The sequence below is a fragment of the Chiloscyllium plagiosum genome, chromosome 2, assembly GCF_004010195.1.
Source record: "Chiloscyllium plagiosum isolate BGI_BamShark_2017 chromosome 2, ASM401019v2, whole genome shotgun sequence".
NCBI lineage: Eukaryota > Metazoa > Chordata > Chondrichthyes > Orectolobiformes > Hemiscylliidae > Chiloscyllium > Chiloscyllium plagiosum.
In genome coordinates this window covers 14,362,337-14,388,378 of record NC_057711.1, presented here as the reverse complement: position 1 = coordinate 14,388,378, position 26,042 = coordinate 14,362,337, and the positions used below count along the sequence as shown (strand labels likewise).

The 26,042-nt window shown below is 40.7% G+C and overlaps 1 protein-coding gene across 2 annotated transcripts in view; it reads right to left on the bottom strand.

Annotated features, from left to right (window-relative positions):
- The window catches only part of galnt7 (UDP-N-acetyl-alpha-D-galactosamine: polypeptide N-acetylgalactosaminyltransferase 7), a 160,241-nt gene that overhangs the window by 37,406 nt on the left and 96,793 nt on the right, over positions 1–26,042 (bottom strand). For both annotated transcript variants that reach the window (XM_043704437.1, XM_043704430.1), the window contains exons 3-4: positions 6,709–6,875; positions 3,537–3,667 (exon numbers count right to left, since the gene is read on the bottom strand). In XM_043704437.1, the coding sequence (XP_043560372.1) occupies positions 3,537–3,667; positions 6,709–6,875 (298 nt within the window). The remainder of the gene's footprint in view (positions 1–3,536; positions 3,668–6,708; positions 6,876–26,042) is intronic.

Genomic DNA, 26,042 nt, shown 5'->3' with positions numbered 1-26,042 from the left:
AAATTACAACAATAGACAAAAGACAAATCAGGGCAGGACCTATACACTTAATGGTAAGGTCCTAAGGAGTATTGCTGAACAAAGAGACCATGGAGTGCAGAATCAGTTTCTTGAAAGTGGAGTCTCAGATAGATAGGACAGTGAAGGCGGCTTTTGGCATGCTTTCCTTTATTGGTCAGAACATTAGCTATAGGAGTTATAGCTGTATTGGTTAGGTCACTTTTGGAATATTGTGTGCAATTCTGGTCTCCCTCCTATAGGAAGGATGTTATGAAACATGAAAGGGTTCAGAAAAGACTCACAAAGGATGTTGCCAGGGTTGGAGGGTTTGAGCTAGAGAGAGAGAGGCTGAATAGGCTGGGGCTGTTTTCCCAGGAGTGTCTGAGGCTGAGGGGTGACCTTATAGGGGTTTATAAAATAATGAGGGGCATGGATAGGGTAAATAGTTGAGGTCTTTTCACTGGTTGGGGGAGTCCAGAACTAGAAAGCAAAGGTCTAAGGTGAGAGGGCAAAGATTTAAGGAGGACCCAAGGGGCAATGTTTCCTTGCAAAAGGTGGTGGGTGTACGGAATGAGATGCCAGATGAAGTGGTAGAAACTGGTTCAATTACAACACTTAAAAGGCATCTGGATAGGTACATGAATAGGAAGGGTTTAGAGAGATATGGGCCAAGTGCTGGCAAATGGGACTAGATTAATTTAGGATATCTGGTCGGCACAGACGAGTTAGACTGAAGGGTCTGTTTCCATGCTGTACATCTCAAATATGAATTTTGTAGAGTCATTAAGGCATTCAAGAGGGCATCAGGTAGTTATTTAGAAGAAATTGTGTGCATGGATGTGGGAAAAAGGCAGGAAACTAATACTGAGTCACAGAACTGCTCCAGGCATAATGGACTGAAAGACCTGCATCTCTGTCAAAAAAATTAGTGATCTTTTAATTTTTCTGTTTTTTTATTGTGGAATGAAATGAGATAAAAAGGACATTTTCAAAATTAAGGTTATGGAAGGGATAGCTGCACTTTTTGAAAGCAAGCTACCATCACTTCTTAGAATTGTTATTTTTCCTGTTGAACCATTGCAGAAAAGTTTGTTGCAGACAAACTGGTGCCATGGGTGTATAAAAGGTGAACTTCAGCCAGCAACAAGTAGCTGATTGGTTTCTGGATTGTTATCAGTTGTCGATGACAAAACAGTGATTCTCATAAGGCAAGTCAGTTTAATTTTGATGGTTAGACAACTTTTTGGAAGTAATTCCCATGCCCAGAATTAATCTGGGGAGGCATTTGGTTAGACAGGAATTAAATAACAACAGTCAGCATGGTTTTCTTAAAGGATGGTCACATCTGATCAACTTGATTGAATTTTTGAAGAGGTGATCAATTGTGTAGATGTGGGCAATGATTTTGGTGTAGTCTACTTGGACTTCAGCAAAGCTTTTGATAAGGCTCCTCAGGGCAGACTGATGACAAAGGTAAGACCCATGGAATCCAAGCTACTTTGGCAAATTGTAGCCACAATTGCTGAATGGCAGGAAGCAGAGGTTAAGGGGCATTTTTCAAATCGTACGTTTGTGTCCAGTGGGGTTGGTGTTTGGACCCTTGCCATTTGTGGTTTATACAAATAATTTAGACTTGAATGTAGGAGGATTAAGGAATGTAGGAGGAAATTTGCAGATGGTAACTGGTAGGGTGGTAAAAAACAGTGAGGAGTATTGCCATAGACTACATAAGGATGTATAGGCTGATCAGTAGCAAATGCAATTAAATCCGGATAAATGTGAGGTGAGGGCAAGACAAAATGTAAGGGAATACAGGGTGAACGGCAAACCCTGGGAAGTACTAAGGATCAGAGGGACCTTGGTGTGTGCATGTATACCAGTGCTTTAAGGTATCAGGACAGGTGGATAAAATGGTTAAGAAAGAATGACATACTTGCCTTTTAGAGCAGGAGGTTATGTTGGAAATGTATAAAACATTGGTTAGGTTGTAAATTAGAGTATGGTATTCAGTTCTGGAATCCACATTCTAGGAAGGATCCGATAGCACTAGACAGGGTGCAGAGGAGATTTACCAGGTTGTTGCCTAGGCTGGAGAGTTTTAATGATGAAAAGAGATTGGACAGAGGAGGGTTGGTTTCCTTACAGCAAAGGAGATTGAGAGGGGGAATGACATATGTATAAAATTATGAGAGGCATGCATAGGTAGACAGGAAGAAACTCTCCTCAATTCCTGGAATGGCGGAATTACCTTACACTGAAAGACTGGAGCGACTGGGCTTGTATACCCTTGAGTTTAGAAGACTGAGAGGGGATCTGATTGAGACATATAAGATTATTAAAGCATTGGACACTCTGGAGGCAGGAAACATGTTTCCGCTGATGGGTGAGTGCCGAACCAGAGGACACAGCTTAAAAATACGGGGTAGACCATTTAGGACAGAGATGAGGAGAAACTTCTTCATCCACAGAGTGGTGGCTGTGTGGAGTGCTCTGCCCCAGAGGGCAGTGGAGGCCCAGTCTCTGGATTCATTTAAGAAAGAGTTGGATAGAGCTCTCAAGGATAGTGGAATCAAGGGTTATGGAGATAAGGCAGGAACAGGATACTGATTAAGGATGATCAGCCATGATCATATTGAATGGTGGTGCAGGCTCGAAGAGCAGAATGGCCTACTCCTGCACCTATTGTCTATTGTCTTAGTTGATGGATCAATGACCAGAGAACTGACTTAGGGTAAGGGGCACAAAGTTGAGGAGATGTGATATAAAGAAAACCTTTTTCACCCAGAGGGCCTGGGAATCTGGAACTCACTGCCTGTAAGAGTGGTAAAGGCAGAAACCCTCATAACATCTAACTACTACTTAAATGTTAACTTATGATGCCTAGGCATACAAGGTTAAGGCCAAAATACTGGAAAATGGGATTAGAATATTTAGGTGGTTGTTTTTGATTGACGTGGATGCAATAGGCCGAAGGATGTTTTTCTGCACTGTAGCTTGCTAAAACTCTATGACAAAGGTTTTCTGCCAATCAACAGCAACAGGAGGGTCACATGACTCAAAATGTTAGTTGTGATTTCTTTCCATAGATGCTGCCAGACCTGCGGAGCTTTCCCAGCAATTTCTGTTTTTGTAGTGCCAATATTCAGGTTGTTTTCAGAATTTTGTCACGTTTCCATCTGACATGTATGCAGAAGGTGAGCAAATGTGTCAGATGTTGTCCCAACAGTTGGTAAAGACTTCACTCTTCCTTGAAAGGGGCATAGATTCTCAGAGTGCTCCTGCTCATCTAGTTTTGTGAGGTTCAATGTTTTCTGGAAATGGTTTTGAGTTATGTGCATTACTACGGTTTTGTTGAAATACTCTCCCTTTCAGTGAAAAAAATGCATTTGCAAAGTGTAACATTTAACAAAAAGGAGAAGATCACTTTATTAAAATGAAGACATGTACCAAGATTCTGAGAATTCCTCAAATGTCACCATTTTAGGTGCTATTAACATACCGATTTTGAATGAATAAGATTCCAAATTTTACTCTACCTGACCGAGGGTTGCTTTATGAGCACCAATACTTCTTGCTTGAATTAATCCTTCTCTTCTTTCATTTCGGTATACCTTGACTAACCCATTCCACTGTTTCAAATATTGCTCCAACCTCTCCTTTAAATGAGCTGGTGACAAGTCAGCAGAGAACAAAAATCAGCAAAGTTGTTGGAGCCAGGGACATTCTAAACAGCACTTAAAATAAAGATCAGAGTTTAAGGCATATCCCAAAGCACAGAGCCATCAAGATTTTTCTGTCTGTTATTTGCTGGAGCTAAATCATTTCTTTAAATCTGGACTAGATGTGGAACCATGCCAATTGCTTGAAGATTTGAAGTTTTAGGAACAAAACAAGGACCATCTGCCACCAGTTTCTTGCTGAGTAATCTGCCTGCTATCCATTCTGACCATTTCAATGTTGTCAGAAATTATCTAAAAGGAAGATTAAAAAAACTGCACATGCACTAATATGATTTTTTTTTCTTGTTTAGAAGATGCCTGCTTTTGGCCAGTTTAATGCAAGAACAATCAAAATTTCTGAATGGAAGGTTAGGATCATATTGGGAAGGAAACTACAATAAATAGTTAGCTACTGTTTCTCACATTCAGAGCACTTCACATTGAGTGAAGCAAGGACTTTTATGCAGGAGGAGAAATGAATAACAATTACTTCACAATAAACTTTGAGATTATAACATTCCAAGGTGCTTCATAGGGGTCAACAAAATTGACACTAAGTCAAACTTGGGCAGATGACCAGAAGTTTGGTCACTGAGGTAAGATTTCAAGATGCACCTTTAAGGAGTTGTTTGAGGCGGATATGTTTCAGGAAGAACTGTAGAACCTAGGGCCTTGGAAAGTGAAGAAAAGGTCACCTAGTGGTGGAGCCATTACATTTAGAGACATTCAAGAGGCCAGAATTGGAAGGGTGCAGATATTTAAGAGGGTTGTAGAACTATCAGATATTGAGACATATGGAGGGCTGAGGCTGCAAATTACTTAAAAACAAGGACGACAGGCATGTATTAAACAGCAGCCAGCATCAAGTTTGAATAGGTTTGGTACAAAGAGAAATATACAACATGTTTGGGAGAGGCAAAGAGACAGCTTTTGCATTTTCTGAAAGCATGGAGAGATGACAGCACTGAAGGAGTTGGTTGGAAGGGGAGGATGTGGGCAGGAGCTGATAAAGGAAAGAAGAGGTAGTGCATTTGGGAAGCATTGCAAATGAAGATTCAATTAGTTTTTACAGTACACTCTGAAGGCACTGCACATTGCAGCTATGGTTTGATGATGGTAATAGGAATGAATGTTGAAGACAATGAATGACATATTCATGAAGTGGAATGGTTTGATCTGGATAATGTTAGTGAGATATTTGCAGTCATACTCTTTCAGGCAAGTAGCGAAAAATCACATTTCTGACTTGTGCCTTGTAAGTTGCGTAGATGGCCAGCAAATGAGGCATATGCTACAGAATTCCAGCCATTGACCAGCTCTAGCCAAAGCATCTATGTGGCTGGTCAATGTCAGTTTCTTATCAGCGGCCAACACCAAACATGTTCCAGCTGCAGGACTTGGGTGATGAAAATGACAGGGAATGGCATGGGGAGATGCATATATTCTCACTTGTTCAAGATGGTCATGTCTTGATGTTGTGCGGAATGATTATTATTTGGGACTTGCCATTAAATCCAACAAAGACTCGGATTCCAACTGCTGGTCAGAAATATTAAACTTAAATGTTAAGGACATGAATAGATTGTCTTAAGTTTAAAAGTAGTAATTTAGAGACCTGGGACAAATTAACGTAACTCTATTGGTGCTGATGGCAGCGGCTGTAATATTAGTAATAGCAGTACAACTTGCATTTATATAGCAACTTTTACAACTTCAGGATGTCCCAAAGATCTTCACAGCTCATTACGTACAATGTGTTTTAATGGACAAAGCAGACTATTGGAAGTGACACCTCTATAGCAATACCCACTTCCATCTATCAGCTTTCTTTTCTGAATACTAGGTTGGTTAGATTCAATTCTGTTTTCAAGGGAATGAAGAAATCAGGTGATAAAAGTGTCCATACTGAATAACTGGGGAAAACCCCTCCAAGAAATGTAATATTCAACTCTGATTAGATACAAGAACGACAGGAAACTTGCGGTAAATATAATGAGCAATCTGAGAAATAATGTGCCAATTCCCTTTTGCTCTTTTGTTACTTATTATGGTTTAATATGCCATCATAACACTGCACTACTATGCTGTATACTTCTTTTGTACTTACAAAAATGAAAGATGGCACTATTGATCAAATTATGTTTATAAACCAATGTTTATTTTTATGTTTCAGTATTTCAGACTATAAGATGACAATGAAGATGCACAAAAATACTTGAACTGGATTCAGTTCCCAACAAGCTGAGAAAACGGCAAGTTTGAAACCCAGGACTCAAATATAGTCTTCCAAAATAAGGATTCTGCGTTTCTAGAATAAAGTCACAACATATTCTATCGAAATAAAATTGCAGCCTCAATAAAGTTAAGCTTGGGAAAGGATGCCCCCTTGTGGGTTCCTAAGAGCCCAATCATTTTTTTAAAAAAAATCATTGGATGGGACAAATTCTCAGGTGCTTGTAAAAGAGCAGAAACAGATATATTGAGTTGGGGAGGGATGAGCACTATAGAATTAGTCACCTCAGGACCCTCAATTATGGAGCAGAAGCAAGTTATTTTTGTTCGTGAAGAGCTTCCTAAGAGGAAGGTGACTGCAGAGTGGAATTCTTTACTGTTGAGATTGGATCATTAAGTATATTCAAGGCTGAGAGACACAAATTTCTAATCATTAAGGGAATCAAGGGTAATAGGGTAAGGCGGGAAAGTTGACTTAAGGATTATCAGATCAGCTATGACTTCATTGAATACCAGATGGGTCTTCTACTTCTCCTTGGTCTTATGAAGCCTGTATTTACATATTATATGCAATTCATACATACTAATACAAAGCCTAGCAAGCTGCTCCACATGAACATTATTAGACAACATCAATCACTGAGCTGGTGTGATCAGATTAAAGGGTAGGTTTTAAGAAGTATCTTAAAGGACAGAGAACAATGGAGGCAGGGTGTTTAATGGAGGCAACTCCAATGGTTAGGGTGCGAGTTCATACCTTTGTTACTGTAGTCATCAATCAGAACTATTTCTGCTAGATACTTTTTAGGTGTCCTCTTGATCACACTGTGGACAGTTCTCATAAGGGTTGACCACCCTTCATTATGGAAGACAATAATAACACTTGAAGTGAGGAGACGATCATCATAATGCCAATACTTGCACCTGGCAAGAGCAAAATAGAAATTAGATACCTGTACTATGCAGGTTCACAACAACACTTACTGAGAATATAATACAGAAACTAGTGAAGAGTTATTGTACACCAACCATTTCTGTTCTGCTCTCATACTTTTCCCAACAATTTTTCTTGCCCACTCATAGGGCTGGTTTTTGTGTTTCTTGACTGGGTGCAGAGAGGTGTATGAGAAACCCCCCTTGCTCTGCTGGCCAATCTGGTTGGAAGTAGTGTAAAACTCTTTTGTTTGTTCCCTTCCAACTTAAAAGTTAGCATCAGGTCCAGTGTTTTCGCATGCCAGAATACAGTCAGCTCATGACGTCAAATTATGATAAAAAGTGAAAACATTTTATTGCCGTTGCATTCACCATGGGGTGAATACTTGATAGTTTAGAGAAACTGTGTTTCAAAGGGGAGATGCATGTCCAACTAGCACTGTAGGCCAGGGTATCATGAGGCAGAGGAGTAACGCTGCAGTCACAGCTAGATTTGCAACTTCCCTGATCTCAGAGCATTTTTGTTATTATTCCTTGAAGATGCAAGGAGCTTATAATGTTACTAGAAAACACACAGATACTACCACCTTCTCCAGCAGAATCTGCGGGTATATTTAACTCGATCCTGACAGCTGGCATTTTCTACCATTCTTCTGCCATCTTTTTACAGCTGCTGCAAAACTAGCACAAACTTTTTTTTATATTCAATGCCTGATAAATGGAGCAGGCAATGAAAAACTGCAGATAGTTGGGTTGCTCCTTTGTGTTATTGAGAACTAGCACAATGTCATCTGGCTGCTAACATCATGCTGCATTTCTCATCAAAACATTTGATTTAGGAATCCTTTCTTGGGGATATTTCTATTAGTTTTCCAATGTACAAGGACAAAAAAAACCTCTCAGGCATTTCATCCTCTCAAGCTTGTCTCACCATTCGACAAAATCATAGCTGATCTGACCCAGACATCACCCTTTTTATGCTCTTCTCATGGCAATCAACTTCCCAATATTACAAAAATCTTTCTACCTTTTATTTAAATACTTTGTGATCTAGCCTCCACAACTATCTGCGTTAGAGACTTTCAGACATTGGTGGTATAGGGGACAGCGTAGAAGGTTACTTAAGATTACAAAGAGATCTTCATCAATTGGGCCAAAAGACTGAGTAGCAGCAGATGGAATTTAATTGGTATAAATGTGAGTTATTGCATTTTGGTAAAACGAACAAGGGCAGCATTTATACTGTTAATGGTGCCCAATTAATATTAAAATAAATAACCAGCGCTCAAATAAGAAAACTTTTTTTACCTCAACTTTGAGTTCAGAATCAGCAAAAAAAACCCAGAAAGTCAAAACCATTCTGTCCCCAAAACACTGAACTCGTTATGCTTTAGAAATAATGCCTAGAGAAAATTAGGCCATTTTCTTGTGTGATCAACAGTTGAAATAACAATGCCAGAATCACAAAAGAAAAACAGCCGCTTAAGAGAGTTGTCAGTCTTCACTGCACTTGACAAAATCGAATCTTGCGGAGATTCTTTTTGCCTGCAACCAGAATTGAGAGATTTTAAAAACTGCATATTCTTGCCAACGTTTCCATGAGATCACAAAAGGTAAAAATGTGTAATATAGAAATGGGAAAACTTTAGAAGAGTCATAGAATCCCTACAGGCTATTTGGTCCAACAAGTCCACACCAACACTCTGAAGAGTATCCAACCCAGACCCATTCCCCTACCCTATTATCTACATTTGCCATGTTGAATGCACCTAACCTACACACCCCTGAACACTATGGGTAATTCGCTTGGCCAATTCACCTAACCTGTACATCTCTGGACTGTGGGAGGAAACCGGAGCACCCGCAGGAAACCCATGCAGACTCTGGGAGAATGTGCAAATTCCACATGGTTGTCGGAGGTTGGAATTGAACCTGGGTCCCTGGAGCTGTGAGGCAGCAGTGCTAACCACTGAGCTGATTGATAAACTAATCAAGCTTTGAGCAGAAAACCCATGGTCTGATTTATTTGCACATAGCAATATGAAAATAAATTAAGGCACATAATGAAACCCTAATTTACCTTATTAAATTTGGAGAGGGAGCTACAAAATAGGTAAGAGATAGAGTTGATCTGAGTAAAGAACCCACAAAACCTTTGGAAATAAGTGTATAAATTGGGTAAAGAGGCCAATGATTTGGGGGATTCAACTACACAAGAGATTAATAAAGACTATTTTAAAAAGTGAACATTTTCAAAACTACTCAAACTGCATATTCCTACAATGGAGTACAGTAAACAGAATTGGTAGCTCACCAGCACCCAAGGGCAATATTATGAACGAATAAGAGAAATAATTCTAAAGCCCTTTGAAGATGAAATTTTTGATTATATTGAAAGACTAGAATTGAAAGACTGAAATTGTTCCTCTACTCTGTCCTAGTTAACCCCAAGTTACATTTTCAATCCCACATCATCACCATCACGAAGATGACTTTCACCTCTATAATATAGCTGATCTCTGCCAGGTAAAAATCAAAATCCTAATCTAAGTCATTTTCACAATCAGCCAAAGCTACTCCAATGTTCCCTTGGTTAGTTCATCATCCTCTATCTATCAGTGAATTAAAATCATAATTTACTTCGCACTTCTCCCAAGACAGGTACAAAAATAATTTGGGAAGGAATTTGGAGCATGAGGCCAAGGGTGAAGATATTTCTGTCACATTATAGAATGCAAACAGGCGAAAGAAGGAAGAAACTAAAGATGGTAGGGCTGAAAGAAGGGCACAGAGAGATGCATGGATGACAACAATTTCTTTAAGTCATCAGTGAAAGTGAAACTCCTACTTGCAGCAGCATTGAAATCAGTTCTGAGAAGATTAGATTAGATTAGATTCTCTACAGTGTGGAAACAGGCCCTTCGGCCCAACTCGTCCACACTGGCCCTCCGAAGAGTGACCCTCCCAGACCCATTCCCCTGACTAATGCACCTAACTCTATGGGCAATTTAGCAAGACCAATTCACCTAACCTGCATATCTTGGGAGGAAAGAGCTGAAAAAAGGTTTGCTGGAAAGGCGCAGCAGGTCAGGCAGCATCCAAGGAGCAGGAGAATCGACATTTCAGGCATAAGCCCTTCTTCAGGAATGAGGAGGGTGTGCCAAGCAGGCTAAGATAAAAGGTAGGGAGGAGGGACTTGGGGGAGGGGCGTTGGGAATGTGATAGGTGGAAGGAGGTTAAGGTGAGGGTGATAGGCCGGAGAGGGGGTGGGGGCGGAGAGGTCGGGAAGAAGATTGCAGGTCAAGAAGGCGGTGCTGAGTCAGAGGGTTGGGACTGAGATAAGGTGGGGGGAGGGGAAATGAGGAAGCTGGAGAAATCTGTATTCATCCCTTGTGGTTGGAGGGTTCCTAGGCGGAAGATGAGGCGCTCTTCCTCCAACCGTCGTGTTGCTATGGTCTGGCGATGGAGGCGGCCAACGACCTGCATGTCCTTGGCGGAGTGGGAGGGGGAGTTAAAGTGTTCAGCCACGGGGCGGTTGGGTTGGTTGGTGCGGGTGTCCCAGAGGTGTTCTCTGAAATGTTCCCCAAGTAGGCGGCCTGTCTCCCCAATGTAGAGGAGGCCACATCGGGTGCAGCGGATGCAGTAAATGGTGTAAATGTGGAGGTGCAGATGAATTTGTGATGGATATGGAAGGATCCCTTGGGGCCTTGGAGGGAAGTGAGGGGGGAGGTGTGGGCGCAAGTTTTGCATTTCTTGCGGTTGCAGAAGAAGGTGCCAGGAGTGGAGGTTGGGTTGGTGGGGGGTGTGGACCTGAAGAGGGAGTCACGGAGGGAGTGGTCTTTCTGGAACACTGATAGGGGAGGGAAATATATCTCTGGTGGTGTGGTCTGTTTGGAGGTGGCGGAAATGACGAAGAATGATACGATGTATCTGGAGGTTGGTGGGATGGTAGGTGAGGACCAGTGGGGTTCTGTCCTGGTGTCGATTGGAGGGGCAGGGTTCAAGGGCGGAGGAGCAGGAAGTGGAGGAGATGCGGCGGAGAGCATCGTCAACCAAGTCTGAGGGGAATTTGCGGTCTTTGAAGAAGGAGGCTATCTGGGTTGTTCGGTATTGGAATTGGTCTTCCTGGGAGCAGATGCGGCGGAGGTGAAGGAATTGGGAATATGGGATGGCGTTTTTGCAGGGGGCAGGGTGGGAGGAGGTGTAATCTAGGTAGCTGTGGGAGTCGGTCGGTTTATAGTAAACGTCTGTGTTGAGACGGTCGCCCGAGATAGAAATGGAGAGGTCTAGGAAAGGGAGGGAGGAGTCTGAGACGGTCCAGGTAAATTTGAGGTCGGGGTGGAAGGTGTTAGTAAAAGTAAACTGTGGGAGGAAACTGGAACACCCGGAGGAAACCCACGCAGGCACGGGGAGAATGTGCAAACTCCATACAAACAGTTGCCCGAGGCGGGAATTGAACCTGGATCCCTGGCGCTGTGAGGCAGCAGTGCTAACCACTGTGTACCTAAAGCATCATGCGGAGATGTTCTTATAACAACCTCCTTGCCTAGAAGTGGATTATGTCAAGGTTTGTACTTGTATAATCTCTAGTCCAGGAATATGTAAACAAGGAAGTGGGCCAACCAAGATCATTTTCTTCTCTCCTAAATTTTTCTCTACTTCTAGAAGCAACATTTAATGCTATTTTACACTCCTTTGATCAATCCATACCTCATTCAAAATTTGTGCTTTCTCACAGGGCACAGATATATATGGGAAAACACCTTTGCTAATGACTTGATGATGCATTTAAATACTCAGCCATTTCAGAGCCCATAGAACAGGAGAGCAAATTATCCTCAATCCTGAAGGATTGCCAAAAGGGGGTGATGATAGATTTGTGCAAATAATATAGGCTGACATTTCACTGCAGTATCGGAAGTGCACTACTTTCACTAACTTCTGAGTTACCTCGAGGCTTGACTATTCTAATGCTCTCTTGACAGCCTCCTGCCCTCCAGTCTCCATAAACTTAAACCCATGGAAAAACACTCTGTTGCTGTACCCTAACTTGCACCAAGTCCTTTTCATCCATCACCATGCTGATCTACATTGGTATCCTGTTGAGCCCAACCTCATTTTTAAAATTCCCTTTCTTGTTTTCAAATCCTTCCTTACCTTTCCCCTCTCATTTGCTGTAAAAGCCCCTTAAATCTCAAAGATATCAGAGCTCTTTCAATTCTGGCCTCTTGTAAAGAATAAGAGCAAAGAACAATACAGCACAGGAACAGGCCCTTTAGCCCTCTAAGTCTGTGCTGATCCATTTTGCCATTTCATGCTAAAACTGTCTTCACTTACAGGATCGGTGTTCCTCTATTCCTTCCTATTCATGTATTCGTACAGATGCTTCTTTAATGTTACTTTTGTGTCTGCTTCCACACCTCCTCTGGCAGCGCATTCTAGATACTCATCACCTTTTGTGTAAAAAACCTGTTTCGCACATCTCAAACCCCCCAGAACCCCGCATCTTCAACCAGGGTGTCCCCTAGTAATTGACCCCTTCTGATTTTAATTATCCCACCATTGCGAACATGCCTTCAGCACCTGGGTCCCACTCTCTGGGATTCAAACAGTAGACCTCCTCTCAGCCTCGGTTTTCCCTTTACTTGCATGGCCAAACATTTGATAATTTGCCGTAACACATGTAGCATTGTATTAAATTGTGTTTGACAACATTTAAAAGATCTTTAGGACCTTTGATTATATTACAGACATGATAAAAATGAGAGTTGTTTATTGTCAGAAATGCTGTCATGAAGCTGAAGTCGTCTGAAAAAAAAAAGTGGCATCCCAAGGCATTGCAACAGATAAAGATAATAATAGATAAAGTTTGTTCACTCAATTTAAAGATATGTATTATGATTTACTCCTCACAACAGAGCGCTGCATTTGTAACGATTTTGCAACTGGTCTTTCCCTTTTTGATCTTACAACTCTTACTCATATTTCCCCAATGTCTCATACTTAAACTCATTCAGTAACAACCATTTTCCGCGAACAGGAAAAGAAAAAATCCATGTAATTTAACAGACGGTCAGGTTAATTGCCTGAGAATTTGAGATTCCTCCTTTTGCTTATTATGCATTTACAGACATTTATGACTACACCACGGTGCTCAGACAGTGACCCAAAAATATCCTCAGAGATCAGGCAAGTCTGCAACTTTCCCTGAGCCACATGCAAGGGTATTTGAGATAATTATTTTTATTGCCAAGTTTCTATTGAACTGGTTTTGCAAAATCTCTATAGCTACTTGAAAAGATAGGGTTTACGTGGCTTTGAAGAACTCAAGTTCATTTTTCCATACTAATGAATTCCTACTCCCCCATTGCCATTTGCTTTGTTAATTCAATACTTTGTTTTTCTCAACCTATGCTTCCCAGAGCAAAACTGCAGCCCTGATACTCTTGACCAATACTGCAACTATGAACATTTGAGTCACAGCATAGAAATACACAGGTCACCAATGAGAATTAAAAGTTCCACTCCCCAACTCTCTGCTACCGAGTACTCAATTCTAACTTTTACTTATTATGGACAAAGCTAGGAGAAATAGTGAGACAAATGCAAACCAGACAGAACAGTGGTGTGTGAAATCATAGCAAACTGCAGCAAATATTCTGAAAGCTATAATGCACTATTAAAGTCTTTTGATTTACAAAGTGCATTGAATACGCATTAGGTAAAGCTTGTATGGAAAAGCATTAAAAGAGAAAATGGCAATATTTAAATGGATACTGATTCAAGTGACTGTTTAAAATCAAAACATACTATGGTGCAAAAATCAAATGTTGAATTAGTAACATATGTAACAACATGGGTCAAATATTTAAACAGCTTGGGCCAAATTTTACAGTTTAGCCTCTGGTCTAAATTTCACTCGCCCTTGTGAAAATCAATCCCATATTATTTTCTTCAAAGGTTAGACTTTATACAGCAGATAAAGATAAACAGAGTTTCATGCCATAATAACTCTGGGCTTGTCTACGTTGGACAACTTTACCTTTCCACAAAGTGACTTTCAACAACTTCCTTCATCCTGGCCCTGCCTTTACAGTTTAATATACACCATGGTACAAAGCAGGTAACTAAAAACACCAAGAAATTATCCGAAGTCTAGCTTTCACAATATATGTGGTGGGTCTCCCTATTGGATAAGATCCCAGTCCGAGTTAACAAAAGGCGTGTTCAGCTCTAGGGAATGAGTTGTGTAAAGGATTATCCAATAAACTGAAAGACAGATGTTACTTACCGAGATTGTATAAAATTGTTACTTATTCATGCTTTAATTTTTTTTTAATAGTATGGTTTGATTAGTCTGAATCAAACACTGCTTTGAGCTGATTTTAAATTGGGACAAAAATTGCTGTGGCAAAAGTTTCTTTAATTCAATTACAGATATTACTGGTATTTTTGAGTTGGACTGAAACTGGTAAATAAAATCTCAGAGTACATTTGCTCAGTTTACAAGCTAGTCATTTTCTCTATACTCAAAACAGATCAATCTTTCTTCATTTAACACAAAGTATTTTATTTAGAAAGCCGAGAAGGAACTTATGAATAATTTATTTTATTAGAAACTTTTGAGAGAACCCGCCACTATTCAAAATTTTTAAAAACAGATTCATAGAGTCAAGGGCTGGTTTAGCTCAGTTGGCTGGACATTGGTTTGTGAAGCAATGTGGATGTTAATGGTGTGGGTTCAATCCTCCCAACAGTTGAGGTCACCAATGATTTGGATGTGAGCATAAGAGGTATAGTTAGTAAGTTTTCAGATGACACCAAAATTGGAGGTGTAATGGACAGTGTAGAAGGTTACCTCAGATTACAAGGGGAACGGGATTGTGATCAGATGGACCAATGGGATGAGGAATGGCAGATGGAGTTTTGTTTAGATAAATGCGAGGTGCTGCATTTTGGGAAGCAAATCTTAGCAAGACTTATACACTTAATGGTAAGATCCTAGGGGGTGTTGCTGAACAAAGAGACCTTGGAGTGCAGGTTCATAGCTCCTTGAAAGTAGTCGCAGGTAGATAGGATAGGGAAGGCGGTGTTTGGTATGCTTTCTGTTATTGGTCAGAGTATTGAGTACAGTAGTTGGGAGGTCATGTTGCGGCTGTACAGGACATTGGTCAGACCACTTCTGGAATATTGCATACAATTCTGGGTCTCCTTCCTATTGGAAAGATGTTGTGAAACTTGAAAGGGTTCAGAAAAGATTTACAAAGATGTTGCCAAGGTTGGAGGATTTTAGGTATAGAGAGAGGTTGAATAGGCTAGGGCTGTTTTCCCTGGAGCGTCGGAGGCAGATGGGTGACATTTGAGGTTTATAAAATCATGAGTGGCGTGGGTAGGCTAAATAGTCAAGGTCTTTTCCCTGGGGTAGGGGAGTTCAGAACTAGAGGGCATATGTTTAGGGTGAGAGGGGAAAGATATAAAAAAAGAGACCTAAGGGGCAACTTTCTCATGCAGAAGGTGGTGAGTGTGTGGAATGGGCCGCCAGAGGAAGTGGTGGAAGCTGGCACAATTGTAACAGTTAAAAAGGCATCTGTATGGGGATATGAATAGGAAGGGTTTGGAGGGATATTGGCCAGGTGGGATATCTGGTTGGCATGGACAAGTTGGACCGAAGGTCTGTTTCCATGCTGTACATCTCTATGACTCTCTCCTTGTTTGAGGTATGGCGGCTCTGAGCTTAAATCACCGTCAGTCATCAATGTCTACATAAGACTATGGCAACTTGACTTGACAGCATGGAAACAGGTTCTTCAGCCCAACTCATCCATGCCAACCAGGTTTCCTAAACTGAACTAGTCCCATTTGCCTGTATTTATCCCATATTCCTCTAAACTTTTCCTATCCACGTACCTTTCCAAATCCCTTTTAAATGTTGTAATCGTACCCGACTCTACCAATTCCTCTGACAGCTCGTTCCATACACTCACCAGCCTCTGTGAAAATGTTGCCTCTTATGTTCATTTTAAATCTTTCTCCTCTCACATTAAATATATGCCCTCTAGTTTTGGACTCCCTTATCCTGGCGAAAAGAGCTTGACCACTCACCTTATCTATGCCCTCATGATTTTATACATTTCTAGAAGGTCACCCCTCAGCCTTCAGTGCTCCGGGGGGAATTAAAAGTCCCCAACCTATTCAGCCTCTCCTTACAACTTTAACCTTCCAGTCTCAGTAACATTCTTGTAAATCACTTTTGCACCCTTTCCATTCAATAACATCCCTCCTACAGCAGGGTGACCACAATTGTAAGCAGTACTCAAAACGTGGCCTTAGCAATGTCTTGTATAGCCGTAACGTGACATCCCACTCCTGTACTCAACGCACTGACCAATAGAGAGTGTGCCAAACGTCTACTTCACCATTCTATCTACCTGTGACGCTATTTTAAGGAACTACTTACCTATAGCCTTAGATCTCTCTGTTTGCCAACGCTCCCCAGGACCCTAACATTAGTTGTCTAAGTCTTGCCCTACTTTGTCTCACCAAAGTACAACATCTCGCATTTATCTGAATTAAACTTTATCTACCATTCTTCACTGGCCCAGTTCATCAAGATCCCGTTGTATGTTTAGGTAACCTTCTTCACTGTTCTTTTGATATCATCTGTAAACTTACTAACCATGCCTCCTATATGCTCAGCCAATTTATTTATATAAATGACAAACAACAATAGATCCAGCACCAATCCTTGTGGTATACCACTGGTCACAAGCCTTCAGTTTGAGCAACAACCTGCTCCCACCACTCTGTCTCCTACAGTCAGCCAATTTTGCATCTGCTTGGCTAGCTTTTCCTGTATCCCATGTGATATAACCCTGTTCACCAGTCTACCATGCAGAACCTTATCAAAGCCCTTGCTAAAGTCCACGTAAACAATGTCTGCCACTTGGCCTTTATCTTCTTGGTCACCTGTTCAAAAAAAAACACAATTATGAGCCACGATTTCCCACACACAAAACCATACTGACTTTCTCTGATCAATCCTTACTTTTCCAAATGCATGTAGATTCTGTCTCTCAGAATTCCCTCCAACAACTTAACCATGAATGATGGTCGGCTCACTGGCCTGTAGTTCTCTGGCTTTTCCTTGAAACCTTTCTGAAATAATGGTTCAACATTAGCCATCCTCCAGTTTTCCATTTGATGTTGGCTTGCCTTGCATCACCAAAATACTGACAACTGAACATGTATCTAAAGACTACATGATCTTTCTCAATCTGAAATTTGTTAACCATTTCTATATTTTGTCTTATTTTGTGCCTAGTACACTTGACAACACAAATCACACATTGGGAACAAGTGATGATAACACTTTGATGATAACATTTAGAACAGTGCTTTCCAAACCTTTTCCACTGTGATGCCATAGTGAGTACTGAGAAAGCAAAGTAAAAGGTTGTCACAGCAGGGGCCTGTTAGTGTAAATGCACTGCTTTCTAACTTGGTCAGAGCAAACCATTTGTGCAGGACCCCGAAATTGCAGATTATGGGGTTCTGAAAATGTTGAACCTCGCCGAATGATACAAATTGTTTGAAAACAGTGGTGCCAGTTAACATGAGAATACATCAGCTAGGTGGTAATATATAAAAAAATCTCTCAACTAGTTTTCAAGATAATCACTAAATAGTCTTCTCTTTAAAATAATTAAATACATTTAAATGGAATTAATATAATTTAATTTTACTAACTGATAAGAAGCACAGAAGATGCTTCAACATTTCCAAGAGATTGACGAGATGTAAAAGATCAACTAGGAGCAAGTGAAGACTGCAGATGCTGGAGATCAGAGTTTAGAGTTGGTTGCTGGAAAAGCACAGCTGGTCAGGCAGCATCCGAGGATTAGGAGAATTGATGTTTCGGGCAACAGCCCTACATCAGGACTGAGATGTAAAAGATGCTTCATAGAAGATTGCAACTAATAAATCAAAGTCCATAGCGGAGAACATAATTGGAGAAAAGCTTACAGCAGCAGTATAATGGGCTAAAGTTTTGCTGATTGGATGGTTGGCATCAGAGAAGTGGCTTTGCTAGAACAGATGGGCAAATGGCCAGCCATCATCTGGCCACCATCTTCAACTTTACAGGAGACACCCAATTTTTCTTGCCAGCCAATTCATTCCTGATGAAGCGCTTATAGCCAAAATGTCGACTCTCCTGCTCCTCAGATGCTGCCTGTTCTGCTATGCTTTTCCAGCGACATACTTTTCGACCCAATTAAAGAGCTTGCCAGCAGGGATTGGTCCTATTCAGTTTGTCAGTCCACCCGTAAAGCTGCCAGCCCTCTATTAGCCTCAACAGCTCTATGGGACAGGCTCTTTAACATATGGCAGGCAGCTGAGGAGGAAAGAAAACTATGCAAGCAATGGCAGGAAAAGCCCTCAAAAAAAAGCTGGACTGCCTTCCTTATGCTTTAAAAAAACTCTCTGGGCTGCTAGTGGAACTTTGCCTCCATGTACTTGACAAGTTATCATAGAATTTTACAATTCTGGAGGAGGTCATTTGACTCATCTATGGCTGTACCAGTTAACAAAAGAGCTACCCCAACTAGTACCATTCTCCAGCATCATCCCTGCAACCTTCTAAATTCGTTCTCCAGAAACTTCAGCATATAACACAGGGAAAGGAGTGTTCCCCGTCAAAAGATGCCATATTTGCAAAAGGATACAAAACAAGCTCCAATCTACTCCATGTGCTGGATGTAAGTGATTGCATGTGACATTGTTTAAAGATTGTTAGAGGGTTTACCTTGCAATCCAACATGTAATCCTCAACAGTAACCTCTTCATTGTTTGTAGGGCATTTCTGTGCACAAATTGGCTGCTGTTGTTCCATATATTGCAACAACGACTACTGTATTCTTCAAGAAGTGCTTTATTGATTACAAATAATTGTTGGATTTTCCGGAGTGTATGAAAGGAACTATGTCAGTGCAAATGATTCTTTTCTAGTACCCACAGCTACGATAAATTCAAATGCTCAGGCAACTTCAATAGCAAAGCATTAAGCATTTCAGAAACAGATGGAAACACTCTGGGATGATTTTCCCTCCCTGCCACTGCAGCACCTTACATGTGAATGGAAGCCTGAAATGAAAGATTATGAGGTTAACACACATATCTGAACAAGACATCCCTCAGCAGATCTGCTTATCAAAATATTCTTGCCCTCTCTACAATTCTCCTTCTTTGGAGGTATCACAAAGAATGTGCTTTTGTCCTTCCGCTAAATAGCAACTCAGTAAACTCTGCTATTGTTGACAGATTAGTTTTGTGATCGGAGACACTATTGGCTAAAGACTGACATTTAGAAAGAATTATCCTAGTTTCAAATCTGAGTTGACAGCTTTGACACTGACAGTTACATTGGAGACTGAAGTGAACTTGCATAGAAGGTAAAGGATACTAAATGCTTTTTGAGATTAGCATTGGAAGAAGTTTGCAAGGGCCATGAACAGTGCATCCTAGCCATTTTTTTGCAATGCAAGCATTTACAGAATCTAGCTCGACTGGTTTTCTTCAAGGGCAGATCTTGTTCATGTTCAACTATCAAATTTAGAAATGTCCCAAAGTTGAGGAAAATAAAGAATTGGAATTTTGGTAGCCACAATTGATTTTGATTATGCTTGGTCTGCAGCAGATTTTTCATGAACAAAAAGTCAGAGATGAACCTGTCTCCATAGCAGCTGTTACCAACAAGAACTGATAATAGATAACTTAAATCTATGAACTAGTACAATCTTGCAGGTACTATGAAGGGTTGCAATGAGTTGGTTTGATTTATGAAAATGCACAGCAAAATACAGTAACAGAAAATTATTTCTTTTAGATAGATTGGTTTTCAGTTTTGGTAGCTCAGATTGTAAATCTTCCTTTTTGAAAATTCACTGAAAATTCTCTTTTAAATGTTAAGTTATCAAAAGATAACAAAAAAGTGCTTGATGACAAATCATAACTGAAAGGTAACCCCTTATCTTTATCTGCACATATTCTGTCACATCTGCTGAGCATTTCCAACATGGTGTTGTAATTAGAGGTTGTGCTTTTTGTGCCATGCGAAACAGAATATCCACAGCAACCAGGAGAATGACATTAATTTACATATAAAAAGGTGAAGCAATCAAGCATTGAGCAAGAATCTGCACCTCCACCCAACACTGTAACTTTCTACCTTCCTCTCTTGAGGTTAACATAACCAGATGATTTTGAAATGCATTCACAGATTTCTACCTGGGTGTAGTATTTTAACTTTTGATAGTGTTTTCCCATGTCAGATTGTTTTGATATTAAAACAATTGTAATGTTTCTGTCGTGCCGAATTTCAGAATTTATAAATTTTTGACAATAGCCAGCAACTGAAATGCCCTTTAAACTCACAATTACATTTGGAAGCATTAATTAATTTGACACGTAAACACTTTCAACATTTTGGACTGTTGTGAGAAGATCATGCTGCTTGCTTTTTCATTCCAGTTGCACATTGGATGTCTTAGCTCTTTAATTCTAATACAATCTAGGGTGGTTTTCACAGCTCAGTGATTTTCTTGGAAATTTGTTTCCCTATTGCTATCTCAGTTGTTGGTGTCCCATAGAATGCATCTAAGTCTGTGTATTACATCTGTATTGTTTCTTAAGTCTAAGCAAATAGGTTCTGTTTTTGACCCTTCCATCTCTCCTTGAACAACACTGACATTCTTCCTCTTTCCTTTCTTTCTCTCTCACCTAAACATGTCATAACCGCTAGATTTAAAACCTAGCCTTGCCCTTTTATTGAGCCAGGATTCCTTCATCGCAATAAAAACCAAAAGAACTGCTGATGCCATAAGTCAGAAACAAAACAGAAGTTGCTGGAAAAGCTCAGCAGATCTGGCAGCATCTCTGCAGAGAAATTAAAGTTAGTGTTTTGGGTCCAGTGACCCTTCCTCAAAACTGATAGTAGCTAGGAAAATGTTGGTTTAACATTTTGATGGCCAACTTTGTGCATATCACATAAATTAACCCTTGGCACTCAAACACCAAGTGTCTAACTGTGTGTCTATCCTTTGCATAATCAAAGATGGACCTGACTACATTGCCAAGGAGGGCTCCATGAAATCTAAGGGTCACTAGACCTGAAATGTTAACTCTGCTTTCTATCCATAGATGCTGCCAGACTTCCTGAGTTTCTTCAGTGATTTCTATTTGGTTCCACTAAGTTGGACCAAGTCATAAAATCCTTCCCTTGTCAGAGAGTCTGTGCAAAAATAACACCTCAAACTACAAGTTCATCAGGCAGCGGTTTGTACATAGTGTTTCAGGCTCTGCAGAAAGAACACTAGATCCTGAGAAAACTGCCAAACAAACATTGAAATGTGGTTTCATTTATTGGTTAAAACAACTATCCTTTATGCACTGTTTCTCATGAAAACCTCAACGAGACCAGACATACAAATACTGGCTGTATAAAATACTGGCAATATAAATACTGTGCCCATTGCTTTCGATGTGGTCTCCTCTACATTGGGGAGACAGGACGCCAACTTGCAGAACGTTTCAGTGAACATCTCCGGGACACACGAACCAAACAACTCTACTGCCTGCGGCCAACCACTTCACTCTTCCTCCCACTCCGCCAAGGACATGCAAGTCCTGGGCCTTTTCCACTGCCAAATCCTAGCCATCTAACGCCTGGAGGGAGAACACGTCATCTTCCATCTTGGACCCCTCCAAGGGCAACAATGTCAATTTCACCAGTTTCCTCACCTCCCCTCCATCCAACCTTATTGCAGATCCAACCCTTCAACTTGGCACCGCCCTTCTGAACTGTCCTACCTGTCCATCTTCCTTTCCACCTATCCGCTCTATGCCACACCATTACCTTTCATCTTCATCTAACTATTGCCTTCCAAGCTACCATTCCCTCAACACCCACTCCCTCTCCTATTTGTCTGTCAGGCCCTTTGGGCACCCTCTCACATTCCTGATGAAGGGTTTATCCCAGAAACGGTGACTGTCCTGCTCCTCGGATGATGCCTGACCTGCTGAGCTTTTCCAGCATCACTCAGTTTGACTCGGACATATAAATACTGGCTGCCATTTATAACGCAGCTTGATGGAATACTCTCCACTTTCCTGCATGAACGCAGCTCCAACACCATTCAGGAACCTTGGCACCATTCAAGGCAAAGCAGTCTGTTTAATTAGCGCCACATTCATTAGCTTCACCATTTCCTTCCTCCACAATCATGCAATGGCAGCAGAGTATACCAACTGCAAGACACACTTCAACATCTCACAAAAGCTTCTTCGACATCATCTAACAAACCCGTGAACTTTAACAACTAGTACAAGGGCAACAGGTACATGGGAACATCACCACCTACAAGCTCCATTTCAAGACAGAACAAGCTGACTTGGAACAATCACTGTATTTGAGTAAAAATGCTGGAACTCCCATCCTAAGAGGGCGGTAGTTATACATGGACTGGAGCAGTTCATGGCGACAGCTCAACACCACGTTCTCAACGGCAGATAGGGATAGGTAATAAACACTGGCCTGACCAGTGGCAACATTTCTTTGGGGGGGGGGGGGGGAGGGGGAGGGAGGGAAAGGCAATAAGGGGTCAAGAGAGCAAGTGCATGGAGGGGCTGGTAACAGTGTGAAACTGTGCTTTCAGGAACTCTTTAATGTAATGCAAATATACATGTCTACATTACAAGTCAATTGAAGCAACAGCTAGGACTATGGAAATACATGGGTCTGTTCTCCACTATATGAACTGCCTTGAATTGTGCTGCAATGGAATGTCACATTTTTAATTAATAAAGTAATTTTTCAAACAGGAAGCCAGCAAATTTCCAGTCGGTAAGAAATGAAATGGCAGAACAAGAGGCTGAGTGTTCAAAGCACTAAAAAGATGCAGCTTTGTTCTGTACCAGTTACATTACCACTGATGCAAAGCAAATTTGCTAACAAGCTACTTGTATGTAGGTACAGGTCTTGCCAAGAACAACTTGGACTGACAAGAGAATCTCTCTGAACTTTGAACCTCTCCATGATAAGATCATGGCATGGCGATTGTACAAAGCACAGCGCTACTTGGTGCATATTAAGTGAAACTGGATCAAACTGCAAAAAAAGGACCAAGAAAGGTACTTAAGTCTCAGTTTTTTGTACACTATTTCAGACTGGTGTATGCCATTTTTCCTTATTATGTATAAACAGAAGACAAAATTAGATCTGCTCAAGTATAAAACATGAGCTAAAAATAAAATCCTTGTGCTTCGAAACCAATCAAGAAATAGAGTCATTTCAATACTGCAACCTTTGAAACAAAATTGTAAAGACTTGTGTCACAAGCATGTGACAGGTTTACATGTTCAAAAATAGCACTACCATCTGCTGGTTGGTAGTGGGACAGCACAAATGTAAACTAAAACAAAAGCTTATCCAATTACCCTCTTTTTAAAAAAACAAACATTTAAACTTTTAAGACAATGAGCACAAAATTCCTGAATTTCACTGAATAAAAAATGCAACCTTTATTTTATTCGAAAAAACTTTAAGGAAATTAGTCAACTCCAAAGGTGAATTAGCTAAACTGATTTCATGGTTATTGCCCACCTCCAGTTTGCACAGTGTATGAAACAGTGTATGTTACATAAAAATCATTTTAAACATACATACATTTGCTCTCAAAGTAAAATTTTAAAAAGTAAAAGGAAACATTGGGAGATACCTTGAAATGTATTCAATCTATGCAAGAAAGTAACTGACATTAAAGTATGAACAGAAAAGTTCTGAAAATGTCGAACAAATCTGAAGCCACAGAACACCTTGTACGTAAACTCTTTGCTGTTATGATTAATCAAATATTTAGAGACTTTGACAAAAAAAAAGTAACCCTTGAATCAATTTACAAACATTCAAGTCAATTCTGAGTGAAATGGAAAAAATGAGTTGGGCCTGCCTCTTTGTCAGATCAGTGTAGTGAAGCCACCATTGGGATGCATTCCGCAGCAACTTCACAGGAAGCAGGTGAGGCCACAGCTTTAGCTCAGCGGAGAAGCCTATAATCGCAGCTGGGAGCATAACTTTTGATGATTGCGCTTCTTAGGCTTTTTTCTATTAATTCACTCCAGGGCGCTGCTTGCTGACAACATGATTGAGTGGCTAACCAATTGCGTGAAGAAAATCTTGCATTTCTATAACACCTTTTCTGACTTCAGGACATTCCAAATTAGTCGACAGCTAATGAAGTAACTTTATAGTAGTCACCATTATAACAGAGGGAAAAGTGGTAGATTGTGATAAAAGAAATCAAGAGTTCATTAGTGTCTCATTTGGAGTCTCTCAATTATAAAGCCTCTTCATTGATCATAAAGCATCTCCAAAAATATTCATGCTACATAGTGGAAATCCTGCCTTGAATTACTTTTGTTCTTTTTCAGCTTTGTATAAGAGCTTTAATGTGAAACAAACGTTGGCACCATTGCCAGTTATTTTAAAACCCCCTCAGGGTACTACAGCTCCAACATGATGGAAGAGATTTCTATGAACTTAAGATAATTCAGGCTTTCATGAGAAACATCATAAAGTTAGTAGATTATAGCAAAGACATGCTACCCTGGCTCAATTTGACCAACCTGAAACATTAGATAACAAACTGCTTTTCTAGTTTCAAATAAATTTTAAATGAACGAACTCAAACAAACCGCTACTCAAGTAGTGACATAAAGAGGACTTAAAACCCATTACAAAATAGATGTTTGTAATAAATGGAAGCAATTTTATTGACTAGAAGTTTAAGCCAACCTTTGTATTACTTTGATGCATCCACTTAAGATTTATAAAACATTGGATCAGATCATACTCATGTTTCACTCCTTCGTGGCTCTGGAACTATTGTAGCTCCTTGGACTAGAAACAACAACCAGCCCTTTTCCCCATGCTGCAACCCGAGACCCAGATTGTACATGGATTCACCATTAACCTACAGCTGTATTCATGCAGAACATATGAATTAAAATGATAGATATTGTGGAGAAGTGTTTTCAAGTTAAATGAAAATAAATTGTTCTAGTAGACATTTTTCCAATTATTTCCTATGACTATGATGTCTAGAATCATAGAACATAGAAGAATACAGCGCAGTACAGGCCCTTTGGCCCTCGATGTTGCGCCGATCCAAGCCCACCTAACCTAATCTAACCCACTATCCTCCATATACCTATCCAATGCCCGCTTAAATGCCCATAAAGAGGGAGAGTCCACCACTGCTACTGGCAGGGCATTCCATGAACTTACGACACGCTGAGTGAAGAACCTACCCCTAAATTCAGTCCTATATCTACCCCCCTTAATTTAAAGCTATGCCCCCTTGTAATACCCGACTCCATAAGCGGGAAAAGGTTCACACTGTCAACCCTATCTAACCCCCTAATCATCTTGTACACCTCAATCAAGTCACCCCTAAACCTTCCTTTCTCTAATGAAAACAGCCCCAAGTGTCTCAGTCTTTCATCATACGATCTTCCTTCCATACCAGGCAACATCCTGGTAAACCTCCTCTGCACCCGTTCCAGTGCCTCCACATCCTTCCTATAGTATGGCAACCAAAACTGCACACAATATTCCAGATGCGGCCGCACCAGAGTCTTATACAACTGCATCATGACCTCAGGACTCCGGAACTCAATTCCTCTACCAATAAAAGCCAGTACGCCATATGCCTTCCTCACCGCACTATTTACCTGGGTGGCAACTTTCAGAGATCTGTGTACATGGACACCAAGATCCCTCTGCTCATCCACACTACCAAGTATAAGGGCGCAGGCTCAGAGGGCCGATGTGTCTACTCATGCACTGTGTAGATCTTTGTGGTAAACCTCCCTCCGACTTTCCACATCAAACACTGGTATGACAGGGTTCGTAGTAGCTTACCATGGGGAACCTTATCAAACGCCTTACTAATATCCATATATACCACATCTACCGCTTTGCCCTCATCAACCTCCTTCGTCACCTTTTCAAAGAATTCAATAAGGTTTGTGAGGCATGACTTGCCCTTCACAAAACCATGCTGACTATCCTTGATCACATTATTCCTATCCAGATGTTCATAA